This window comes from Thunnus albacares, chromosome 2 (assembly GCF_914725855.1).
Source record: "Thunnus albacares chromosome 2, fThuAlb1.1, whole genome shotgun sequence".
Taxonomy (NCBI): Eukaryota; Metazoa; Chordata; class Actinopteri; order Scombriformes; family Scombridae; genus Thunnus; species Thunnus albacares.
Genome location: NC_058107.1, coordinates 8,715,661 through 8,728,875, shown reverse-complemented (window position 1 = coordinate 8,728,875; position 13,215 = coordinate 8,715,661). Strand labels below are relative to the sequence as shown.

At 43.5% G+C, this 13,215-nt stretch overlaps 1 protein-coding gene across 3 annotated transcripts in view; it reads left to right on the top strand.

The window, feature by feature from the left end:
- Positions 1 to 13,215, top strand: part of tet3 (tet methylcytosine dioxygenase 3) — a 46,772-nt gene that overhangs the window by 22,786 nt on the left and 10,771 nt on the right. For 2 of the 3 annotated variants that reach the window (XM_044364775.1, XM_044364776.1), the window contains 2 exons: positions 5,315 to 8,267; positions 11,157 to 11,247. In XM_044364775.1, coding sequence (XP_044220710.1) covers positions 5,315 to 8,267; positions 11,157 to 11,247 — 3,044 coding nt within the window. Of the gene's footprint in view, positions 1 to 58; positions 481 to 5,314; positions 8,268 to 11,156; positions 11,248 to 13,215 lie in introns of those variants that run through there. The other variant, XM_044364777.1, reaches the window with a different exon arrangement.

Below are 13,215 nucleotides of genomic sequence, written 5' to 3'. Positions count from 1 at the left end.
ATGGAGGGAGAGGCTGCGTGAGAGGGAGGGGAATGGAGGGAGGGAGGGAGAGAGAGAGAGAGGGGAAGGTGGGGGCTGCAAGAGAAGCCGACTGCATGTGTAGCCGAGAGAAAGAAAGAGGATATTGAAAAAGGGAAGGGAGGAGCAGACAGAGATAATAAGAAAGGAAAAAGGAGAGAACAGAAAGCGTCGGCCATAAGAAGAGGCAAGAGAATGAGAAACGCGTGTGCTGTGCTGGGGGGAGGTGTGTTGTGTGAGTGTGACTGGCTGTGTGTGCGTGTGTGAATGCATGTATGTGTACTTCGCTGCTCGGTCTGTCTGTGCGCTGCACAGACGTGAAGACATAAAAAGGAATACAACCCAACAAGGCCGGATTGCTTGTGAGCTGCTCTGCCGGCAAGCAATTCTCATGCTCCTCTCTGTCTCCTCTTCTGCTTTCTGCTCTCTGACTGGCGGCTCTGTCTGGACGTCTAGGACCACGTAAGTATGCGTCGTGGTCCTCGGGCTCTCAGCCGGCTTCATATTGTTACGGTCTCTGCTTCATGTTCCTGCTCGGCACGGCAGCAAAGGAAGGGGTGGGGGAAGAAGGAGGAGGACAAGAAGGAGGATGGGGGGTGTTGTGTATCTGGGATTTAGGTTCAGCTGTCTACTCACAAGCTGAACTTAACCCCCTCACCACCACCACTATTATCTTTACAGGCTTTGTCTCCTGCCTCTAGCTGTTTTTTGCAGTGTCAGTGTTAAACAGCACTTGCATTGCTCTGCTACAGAGCTGTAAAGGCTTATATTATTTAAAGGGCTCTCAGACTAAAGTGTCCGGTCTACCAGGTTCCACAAGGTCTGAACCTGTTATGTGTGTTGATGTTTTTGGATGCACTTTTTGGTGTGTGTCAAGTTTGTACAATTGTGTGTGCATTTGTGTGTGTGAAAAAGAGTGACACAGTAAGAGAGAAGAAAGAGATTGATTCATGATAAAAGAGTAGGTTCTGTCATGGTGTAAATATTTTTCAAAGCACGTGGTCTGTACAGTGTGAGGCATTTGGATAGGCATAAAGTGGCTGCGGGTATCTGCACAGTACAGTATTTCCATCATGGACCGGCATATAGATTGACAAAAAAGTCAACCACGGTGAATCAAAGCTTAGCTAGATTATGTATATGTGGCTTCAAAGAACTGTCATTTTGTGCGTGGTGCAGTATTTGATATGTGCTCTCCCAGCAAAGCAGACTAAAGTCCATCTGTTCTAAGTGTTGAGCTGGTGGTGCTTTAAACCCATGTGACTTTTTGTGTTTTGCATATGTAACTTTGATAAAAAAAAAAAAAAAAAGAGGAAAAGAGAGTGTCAGTATGACTGACTGTGATTGTGGGTGTTAGGTTGGGCAGTGTTGCAGGCATTCTGTTTCAACACACTGCAGTTCTCATAACTGCTGTGCACAGTCGTCCCCCCCCCCCCCCCCCCTCCTTCCTCTTTCCCGTCTGATGCCACTGATAGTGCAGACATGGGGCCTCTCACGTATTGGATGCCGGCTGTTCACTGCCACCCCCAACCCCCTCCCCTCAAACCCCACAGCATCTCTCACCAATCCCACTGCCACCCCCTGGGACCCCCACCAGACACCCGGCGCAGAAGGTGGATTCAAAAGACCCGAGCATACTGCCTGTCCAGTAATTAGCCACTTCAAATGCTCATTTCAATAATATTCAAATGATGGGGAAGCTGGATGTCAGGCTCACTTCCACTGTCATAAACTGATGGATCTACAAACAAGAGCCATCTTCTCTCTTTTATTTGGCTGGAGATGATAGAATACTGAGTGTTTCACATCTATCTGAATCAGTAAGTAGTTCACAGTTATGTTGGGGTGTATGACCAGCAGCTGGCTTGAGGTTAGTTTGTGTGTATGTGTAATGAATGATTTATATTTTCGTCATTCTGTCTGATAGCAGCTTTTGTAATGTATGGAGTGCACTTTTGCAGGGAAGGATTGTACTTGCAATCAACCTTTTAATGCATTGTGTTATCCTCTGCAGTTTAGGCTACTGTACAGTGTGAAGCATACAGTTGGTGCTTGTTTGTTGTTGGTGTCCTGTCTGTTTCTAGTAAACACACACAGAGAAGACTGACAGTAACAAAGTCTTTAATACAGCTCTTTTTTTCTTAATATACCTCTTTCAAAGTACTACTACTAAAATGTATTTATATGGTGAGTCTGCCATTGTTTTCTACTCACAAGGGCTAGTAGTGGCTGTGTTGGAGTGTGTTACATTGTTCAGCCACAACATGAACTCTGTCAATGATTTCTCAGGCTGCCCTTGGATTATCTATGTTTGCTCCTCCTCTCTAGACTCATTTAATCATAATCTATGAGCAGCTAACCTAGGCTGAATACTGTTTGAAAGTAATATCTTAGGATTCAGGTGAACTGAAGAACCATAAATGGCTTTACCATATCAAGATCATTCAGATTAGTAGTCATTGAGACAAATATAGCAAATAACTTTTAAACTGTCCACACCTTGTTTACACGATTGTGGTCAAACTGGTGCTTCAAGAAGGCTAAAATACACAGAATGCTTTGAAATGTAATTTGACACAGGATCAGGTGATGTGTTTGCAGTTTTCAATGTGTGGTAACTGTCCCAATTTTGACTTAGAGAGGAAGTGAGATATGTGGCTACACTGATCAGCTTCTGATTAGTGTTACCAAATGTCTCTCTTTAGACCCACGGAAATGACTGATAAGGAAGTGTTTTTAAGACAAAAGAAGCAATTCCTCACTTACTTCTGACTTTTAGCCAGCATGTTTATAAAACAATTTTATGTCTCCTTATATTTTATACTGGGATGCAATGACTGCAAGGAATACAGTAGTTTAAAAAATGAGCATCTGTGAAAACAGCCCATCTAAACTACAGATGCAGTTACGTTGTCACTTTTCAAGTCAGAGGGAGAGCAGAAAGTTGAGCCTATCTCAAATATTGAGAGCAGTCAGTTGTTGCTTACATTTTGTCTTGAAAATCAGCGATAGGAATGACAAAGATTTGTTCTCCAGGATCCTTACAAAAGTGTTAAGCCAAAAAACCTGTATTGAAAGAGGCCTCTATACAATACAGTACATGGGACATACAGTATAAACAACAGGATCCAGGATTGAGTCCTCTTTGCTTCATCCTTTGCCAAAATAAAGAAAAGTTTATTGTAATTGTATTTCTGTCTATTAAATAAGTTTTCATTAATGTACAATAGGTTAATTAGAGTCACACCCCACACAGAGTCTGTTGTGCTCATCACACATCATCTGTGCAAAGTTGTTTGAATCGAAAAACCAACTAAATGAATGACACATTGCAATTGCTGGAGTCCTATGCTGTCAAATCTTAAATTTTACAAAAGTCAATATATCTCTGCCCACTGTTTGCCTTTTAATTTGAGCGTGCACTGTTTCTGTCACCAGTTTTACAAAACTGCAAAACCTGAGAGTCTACATCATCTCCACATTTAGAACAACCCATTTGGTGCCTTGTAATGGTATACTTTTATTTTTATAAAATATTTCCAAAGAAGTTCAGTCAGGTTGAGGTATTTTGACTGCTGATGAAAGGCAATGTAAGTCAAGTCACACCTGAATATTTTCTTCACTGTTAATCACTTCATCAACTTCTCGTGATTGCTTATCATAAGGTCTTCAATAGAGTTGTGGTTTCTTAGGCAGGCACGGAAGTTTTCCATTTACCCTAGAACCATATATATCTACAACATCTCTAACACCAGACTGTCCATGTAGACATTTGTCAGTCATCCTGTTTTCATACGCTAACTCTAAACTCTGCATCCTCACTGCTACACCACTGCCTGCTTTCAGCATTTGAACTCCCTTTATGTCCCTAGACGACTCCTATATTAGCATTTAGTTGTAAGTTAATTTTGAGTGTATTAAATATGTGTTCATGTTCATCAAAAGCTGTGTATCTCGGGTTCTGCTGAGGGGGTTTGCTCCAGAGCATCAAATGAAATGCATATTGTTGTAATAAACAGTTAAACTCTTAATGTCAGTGTCCTGACTAGACAACTGTACTGTTCAAACACCAATTCATGTTCAAACCAGACTTTCCTTCACTCTTTCAGTATTATTTTCTCCATACTTGGTCAGTAATTCTCTCCAACCACTTGTCTTTGTTCAGTTGGCTTTGTATCTTTGATGCAGTGTTGTCTATTACAGATTATCTTCACAGATAATACTGTGAATAGACATACTGTACTAGATGATATGGTCATTTTAAGTCTGCCATTATGGTGTTGTCTCCATGAGTTTTGCACTCAATGGTTTTGCACTGTAACCTCTCAGACATTGAGTTGAGCTGCAGTTTGCTGCTGAAATTGTTTTCAGTACTCAAGAGAACACTTTGGCTCCAAATAACATGAATGTAACATGAAAGCCCATTATGAACAATTGAAAAAATCTTTCAATAGAAGCTTTCTTTCAAAGTGAAAACAGTAGCAATTGCAACAATAACAACATAAGGAGCATAATAACTCAATGGTTGGTGAGACACAAAAGCAATTCACATTTTATATTACAAGCAACATATGCTGTAATTAGATGCAGTATATTTCTATTTCTATTGAACCTTTCTAAAATATCTAAATGTTTGGATTAGTTAATACTTCTTCTGTAGTTAAAACATAGTTATTTAGTATTTTAAATGATGAAAATAAACAGTTTGGACCAAGTATTTAGTTTTCTTCACTCCTCAGTGTGTATTTAATGCTCCACCTCTGCCACACACAGAGTCTCCCAACATTATGATGACATGTGTTAACTCCATCTGCCTGTTTTGCATAGCCCAACTGATCTGGAGCAGAGTGTCCATTTATAAACAGCAGTGAAACTATGTCACATGACATGACCTGTGAGTTGCCTGACAAAACAGTTGCCTGTTGTGAAATCACTCCACTGAAGCAATAGTTAATTCAGTTTTCCTTAGCCCTACTGACCTGACCCTGCAACACTGTACTGTATGTTTTGTATGTGGTAGAGGTGGGAGGTAAACCCTGGATAAGAGCTGGGAAAAGGGGAATGGAATGTGATAGTACTTTGATGATTGTTATTTATCTCTTTGTCAAATTATTGGAATGCAGATGAAAAATACTCATTTATTTTGTATTTTATTCATTAAATCACATAGGCAACACTGGGTGATTATTCAATGATCATGCCCAATGTAGAGTGTATAATGGGTTTTTTTTTATATTAGACCTGGATTAATTGACTTCTTAAACCCCCCTAACCTCACTCCATGTTTGTCTTTCAGACTGTTTGCAAAGTCACTTCAGTGGATGGCCCCAGAAGTGGAGGCCAGATGGAAATTGGGTCACATGACCGCCTCCAGGAAGGCGCGCTGAGCCTGGAACTGGCCAATGGGGTGAGTCGCTACCCTAATGATGATGAGGCATCTATGGAAACAGAGCAGCAGAGAGCAGGAAGCGTGCCTCCAAGGCAGTGCTGGGTGCCAGGACATGGCAAGGTCAGTGACACCCAACAACACCAACCATGTTGGAACCCCAGCAGTAGTACAACCCCTGGTGAACCTGTCCACCATGCAGACATGGAAGATGCCCACAATCTGGTGGCTTTTTCTGCTATTGCTGGCTCCTTGCCTCCTTCTTCCTCCTCTTCCTGCCTCGTTGTGCAGTCTAACACAGCCCAGCTGTATGAGAACTTCACCCGGGATATGGGTGCTAAGGGGGCTCAGGCCAGACTCTCTGCGGGGGCTCCTGAGGGAAGCTGCCAACCTCCAGAAGACCTGAACGCCCTACAGACAGCACTGAGCCAAGCCAAACATGGACATAAACCCCCTAACTGCAACTGTGATGGGCCTGACTGTCCAGACTACCTTGAGTGGCTGGAGAAGAAGATTAAGTTGGCAACCAGTGAGGATCAAGGTACCTGCAAAATGGCTGATGCTCCCCCACATTCACAGCCTCACCTACAACAACCCCATTTGCAGCATCACCCTCAGTCCTATCCCCAGGTGAATGGTGGCCACCGCCTGTCTACTTCATACCCCCAGCAGCAACAAGGAACTCGAGGCCCTCGCCCAGACCAAGTGCCCTGCCTGAAACCCCCAATTCCCTGCTCTCCCCAGGTGCTCTCCATAGCCAAGGAAAAGAACATCAGTCTTCAGACAGCCATTGCCATAGAAGCCCTGACCCAATTATCTGGTACTGGTCCGCAAGCTGCTGGCTCTCCAGGTCAACCCCCCTATAATAGTAACCTCCATCACCACCAACATACCCAGAACCTCCCATCTCAGCCCCCAAATGGCACTAGCTTGATCCCGTCCTCTCCTGGCACCTACTCATCCTCCTCACGCTCTCAATCCGTCCCTCCAGGACTACACACCAGCCAGCAGGCTCCAGTGCCCTGTGAGCACCACAGGCCCCAGTCACAGGGCCAGCCTCCCCATGCTGCCCCTCTCCCATCCTCTACCTCTCCCTTTCCAGGTCAGGGAAAACCTCCAAGCTTCAGCCCTAATCCCCAGCAGTGGCAGCAAGGCTCAGGCAGAGGCTCTGAACAGAGGAACCCATGGATGTGTATGAAGTCTGAGCCCCAGTCTCACTATGCTGCTGCACCTCACAGTAGTTCAGATCCCATGTCAGAGCTCAAGCAGCTGCTTGGTGACACCAGTGGCAAGTTCAGCAATGCTCCTTTCAAGCTTCCAGTCAGACAGCAGCTCAGCTTGAACCAGAATGGAGGTATCCAGGTCCAGGACAACCCAGCATTGGCCAGGATAAAGCGAGAGTCAGACTCTGGTGAGCACTACCATCACACTGCCTCCATGGGACATTACGGCATGGCTAATGGTCAGCAGCAGGGTCAACACTACCCTGGCACTCCCCTTTCCCCTGGCCAAGCATCCATCAGCCACTCCACTCAGGCAGCTCTGCAACAGCACCTTCACTACAAGAGGAACCTCTTCTCTAACCACTCCTCTGGCTTTGGAGCACCAGGCCCAGGTGCACATACGGCTTGCCAAAACTTGAAAAAATGGTGGCCACAGATGGAGGTAGAAGGTTTGTCACATCTAATTAAACAGGAGCCCAAGGAACCCAAGAAGAAAAAAAGCCAAGGATCTCCTAACATAAAACCCATGAGTGAAATGCTTACAGGCCCTCCCCTGCCCAAACCCAAACAGATAATCATCAAGAAGACCAAGCAGAAAGCCTCCATGCCAACCTTCCTGCCTCAAACTCAGATCACCATACAAAAACCATCAGTCCTCATGATGGACAGAGCCCCGGCCCTGACCAGTCTGCAAATAAGTTCTCTTCCCCCTCCGCCCCACCACAGTAACTCCACTCAGGCTGCTGCTGCAGGCCTCCCTGCCCCAGCCCAATCTCAGGTATCCATTTCCAATTCCTCAATGACTCCCTCTTCCACTGTTTCTGCTTTGTCAGAAAACACTCCAGCCCTCATGGGCCCTCTGCCCCCACCTGTGGCCACTGTAGCCCATGCTAAGCCAGAGGGAGTGGGCAGCATGGCCTCCAGTAACACCAGCACCACCGCACCTCTGACCTCCACATCTCCATCCAGCACCTCACAATTACCGAGTCTTGTCAACATAGACCCGAAGTACGAAGAACTGATCCGCCAGTTTGAGGCTGAATTTGGGGACTCAGTTGCAGATGTACCTGTCAGTCAGCCCACGGAAGAGACTGCTATGGCTCCTCAGTTGAAGAATCAGTCCCAGACCAGTCCTCAGGACCTCAGTCCCACATCAACACCCACCTCCCAGTCTGCTCCCTTAATTCTCACCACTCAAGCCAGCTCCACAACTCATCCAGATGATCAGGAGATGGAAATTAACAAAGATGAGTCAGGGACTCAAATTGAAACAACCTCGTACCAGGCATCCACAGAAATCCCAAAGGAGGAGCAGCATAAAGGCCCTCCCAATGTCTCTCTCCTTCAGGAGGCCATCCTGGACAAGCAGCAACAACCCCGTGTGTTAGAGGATACGTTCAGCATGCCATGTTCCCCGCTGCCTAAACGCATGAAGATCGAAGCCACGGGTGATGTAGCTGTACTTTCCACCACATGCTATTCTGAGGAGGACACACCCACTAAGGACAGTTTGCCCTCCTCTCCATCTCTCAGAGGCTTCCTAGAGTCTCCTCTGCGCTACCTGGACAGCCCTACCAAGAGCTTGCTGGATACTCCTTCCAAGGATCTACAGGCAGAATTCCCCACATGCACCTGCGTGGGTAAGTCAGTGTGTTAGTGTGTGTCTATGCTTGTGTATAGGCCTGTGTAGGGGGATTAAGTTGTTGTCCTTTGACATACATTTATGTTTTAATAAATATCACACCACTCTAAGCATTATCATTTAATTTCTGAGTGGAGATAAATGTAAGTAGGTAAATCTGTAAGTACAGTAAATCTGACCTGTGTTACATAGCAAATGTTTTTTTTTTAAATGCCTAATAGCAGCAAGGGCACATGCATATTTTAAAGGGTGACTCTTTTGAGAAACCATTTCCTAAATCTGGAAGTGTTAATGTTTTGCTCTACCTATTGAGTTAAACATTAATTAACCCATAATGCTACTAGAGTAAAGCACTAACAGTGCTTTACTCACTGTTAGTGCTTAACTCTACTTGTTGAACTACACAGGTCCACTATTAGGTTTTTCAGTCCCCCTCTGTTCTAGCTTGTCTGTGTGGATCCTTGTTGAATGTGTCTAAGAATGTATGTGTTGCCAGGGTGTGTGGCTGAGACCATCTAGACTGTGACAGTGTGAGGCACTAAAGGCAGCGGGCAGGAACAATAGCAGTGGTGGCAGAAGGAGCCTTTTGTGTGGGTTTGGGTCTGGCAGGCAAGCAGAACAGAGCCTTTGTTAGACAGAAGGGGGTTCAGTTCCATGGTTTGGATTGTACCCTGCTCATTTGTTTACAAAGGAGTAGGTGATACTATATTAGAAAAGTAAAGAAATTGATAGATTAAGTTATATATTATATATCCCCAATAAATAAAAAAAATTGTCTGAGGTAGATAAAGTTAGTCTAGGTGGATTTACTGTTTGATGCACCCACGTTATTCTTGCCTGAAAGGTTGAGGCTTCATTGTTAAAACAGATCCTCCCTGTTTATTTATTGAGTCATTAATTAATTACTCAGTAAATCAAAAGATTACTGTAGATAAGATTAGCTGTAGCTACTATGAGCAACGTTACATTAATGTACTGCAATGACTGAATGATAAGAGATTTTGTTCTCAGAGAAGCTTTCAAGACATTCCAATCAACTTCTTGCTGTAACTCGGTGCTAACTGTAAGGCTATGAAGAGTTAAGTCCTGGTAAATAGACCTTTGCTGTCCCTAAACATTAAAGAGGGTGCACAGCAGGGAGAGAGCAGCTGCAGTAAAACACTTGCTAGCTCAGTGCTGTAACTAAGAGTAAAGAGCAACAGACAACAAGTCTTCATAGTAAAGCTTGGTTCTACACTGTAATGAGACTGCCTCCAATACACACATACATACACACAGCGGTGCACACACACAATTTCCACGCAAGAACTCCAAGAAATCCACTTCCTGCCCTGAGCCACGCCCTGGTGCCTCCCTGCACCAACAGGGGAATGTGACCTCATATTGCCTCTGAACCGGAGAGACACACACACAACACTGAATGCATGTGCACATTTTAGATAATCAGCTGATACTGTGGAGCATTTACACATAAGCAAGATTAAGAGCAACAGAGTATTAGTTGCCATACAGTCCTGTTTTTAAACACACAGCAAGCAGCTGCTAAGGTAGGCCATGCAAAGTCCATTAGAGTTTAACATTCAATATAAAGTGCATTTAGCTCCATAGTATTACATACAGGGATTAGCAGTGAAGTCATAGGACGTGGTTTACTACCACAGATGGGTGTAGACTAATGGTCAAATGGATTCACACACACACACACACACACACACACACACACACACACACATACACACACACACACACACACACAGACTCATACACAACATAAACACAGATGTATACAGTGTACACACAGACACGCCCTTACTCCCTCTTTGCACTCACACATCCTGAGTCATTCATTACTACCTCAAAAAGCTTCTGCTTTACAAAGTGTCTCCATATACACACCACACCCTACAGTCACAGATCACTGTCTATGCGTGGGAAGGGGATTTCTGTTTGTGTGAATGTGATGGTGCAATCAGTTACACATTCTCACGCTTCTCATAGATGATTTGGCTTCATCTACAAAGAGGATGTCTTTGAGTTTGTCCAAAAATACACCAAAATACATCAGCAGTACCTTTGACCTTTTACAAAACTCCACAGAAACTGAGTTGTGATCAGAGGCAAGGACAGAGCTTCAATCTTTACTGAGGTCAAGGAACTTTTACTGTTAAATGTTTTCAGCTTGAGTTAGACATTTACTCACTCATTAGCTTCGAGCAGGACTCTATGGAAGCAGTAGTAAATTAGTATTTGAGGCAGAGAAATGATTATGATCAATGCAGTGTACCAAAACATGTATAAAAGCTAAGTAGCTTTCACCACAGAAGAATTTGATGGTTCTGTTGATAATGATGTAAATGTCAGTATAGCAGAATAACATTTAATGCAGAAGCATAGTTTAAAATAATTTCTTTGGTGTTGTTGTTCGACTAATTGAGAAGAGATCTTAGGAGAAATATCCAATAAAAAACAGTATGTGATAATGACTGTGACCATAGCCCTTGCCTCTCTCTTTTGTGGAAGGTCATCAAATTTGTCAACATATGATTTTGCCAATTTCACTGTTTTGTTTAATTTGAGTAACAAAACACATGCTACTGAAGTGAGTCAAATATCTTCCTCAATATCTCTCTGAGTGTAAGATATGGAAGTTGAAAATGAATCATAAATTTGTGTAAACTTTAGACGTAATGCTTATATTAACTCATATTGACAGAAGAACCAGACCAAATGATTGCTATACTTAGATAGACTCAAGTGTACTTCACAAGTTATGATATATAATACATCCTTAGTCAGAGAGTAAATATGTTGAAGTGTGATATTTGCCATAGTGCTTTTAAGGTCCAGTTATGTACTGTTTGTTCACTTATTTACCCTTTTTTCCTAGAACAAATCCTGGAGAAAGATGAAGGGCCTTACTACAATCACTTGGGATCTGGACCCACTGTAGCCTCCATAAGAAACCTGATGGAGACAAGGTGAGCCTTCTCTTCTCTTCTCTTCTCTTCTCTTCTCTTCTCTTCTCTTCTCTTCTCTTCTCTTCTCTTCTCTTCTCTTCTCTTCCTCCTACTTGCTCTCACTCCCTCTGCCTCTCCCTCCTCCTCCTCCTCTCTCTCCAGCTTCCTTCCTCCTCACATTTTGTCCTCAGGGAATCTGTGACCCAGAATCCAGTAGGAGGAACAGGAAATATCAGCATCATCAGCATATCAGCGGCAGAGCAAGAGGCACAGGGGCAGCAGCAGATGATAGCTGAGAATGAGAGGAATGAGGGAGGGAGAAGGATAGAAATCAAATCACAGAGAGAGATGGCAAAAGATGGAGACAACAGAGAGAAGGGAGGGAATGAGAGAGAAAGTACATTTTTAGTAAGGAAGTGTGCATTTTTTGTGTACTAATACCAGGTGCAGTTATTTATATTATGTAACACAGCCCTCTACTGCTTATTAAGGTGGGAATCTGGTGTTGAATCAATTTTACAATGTGCATAACACACATACGAAGCCAAATTCACTCAGTTTTAAACCTCAAATGTATCTTTACTATGAATTAAGATGGAAAATATTCTTACCATCAAATTGAAGGTAAATTATAAGTTCTATGTATTTTTTAAATGAGGAAACCAAATGGACAGCCTCACTAAAGTAATCCATTAAGCTGTTGTCTCTTGGTCTGCTAAGCATCAGCAGACTTGGTGATAAAAAAGACAGATTGAAGATTAGAATTTATTCAGTTTAGGAATGAACACCAGAAAACTCCCCTGCTGGTTATTTTAATAACCAAAGCAGCTGCAGCCCCTGTGATGAAACTGTTGTTGGCCTATCTTGATTGACTGTTTTTAATGTAGACATACCACATTTTAATAGCTTCATTCTTATGCTGTGTTGTGGTGTCTGTTGGGAACCTCAGAATGCCTTGTATCATACATGGTATTTGGTTTAGCAATCTTCTAAAACTAGATGTCTAATTTTGTCATGCTTCATATGAACAGTACTGAGCATTGTACTCAGGCACATATTTGGCTGTTATTCACAGAGAGGCTGCATTTAAATAGGACCAATGAGTCATTAGTCCCTGGAGAGGACAGGTTCAGTGGGGGATGTTAGGCCTTAGCCCACTTTCTGTTGTTTGAGAGATGATGCAAGATGTTAAGACCCCATAGTCCCTGGATGACCTATGACCCACCCCTGACCCCAGCAGGCCACCCCTGTGGTGATAGAGCTTTCTCCCCTCCCACTCTTTCAGCCACCTCAGGGTGATTCCTATTCAGCAGGAGCCCCTTGTGTTCACTGCCATGTCAAATCTGCTCAGGGCTGAAGTTTTCACAATGGCAGGTATCAAGCTGCCAGGAGACCTGATATGAGCCATGAGCCGACATCTGACAAGTTCTGATGACCTACTCCCACCCAAACACGATCTCTGACCCCAACCTCCTCCTATACATCTCCCCACTCTACCAATAGACCTGCAGAAATGAACACATGCCCTCTATTCTTAAACTACCTCCCAACGCTCACATCACACATTATTTGCTTTGCAGATGTATCCAGACCTATGCACACAAAACAAACAAAAATAAATGTACCCAAAATAAGCTCACACTTGCATATGTGCACACAAACACCAACACAGAAATAGCTACAAGAGAGGGCCCTGTGCCTGGCATTGTGCAGAGGCTAGTGGGTTCTGGTTTACTCTGCCATGCTTGTGTGAATCTCAGCAGAGCCTTGTGAACAGTCCTCTCCAGCCAGTACTGCTGAGGTTGGCCTGTCTTTGTCAGAGTTGATATTTACTATAACTCCTATAAACCTGTGTAGGCACACAGAAAATACAGTATTTGGAACAAAAAGTAAGAGAGGTTCCTGTTGAGGTAAATCATGAAAAAAATGAATCATTGATGAACTTCTGAATAACAGGATTGTGTATCCTATAACAGCCCTGTACACCAA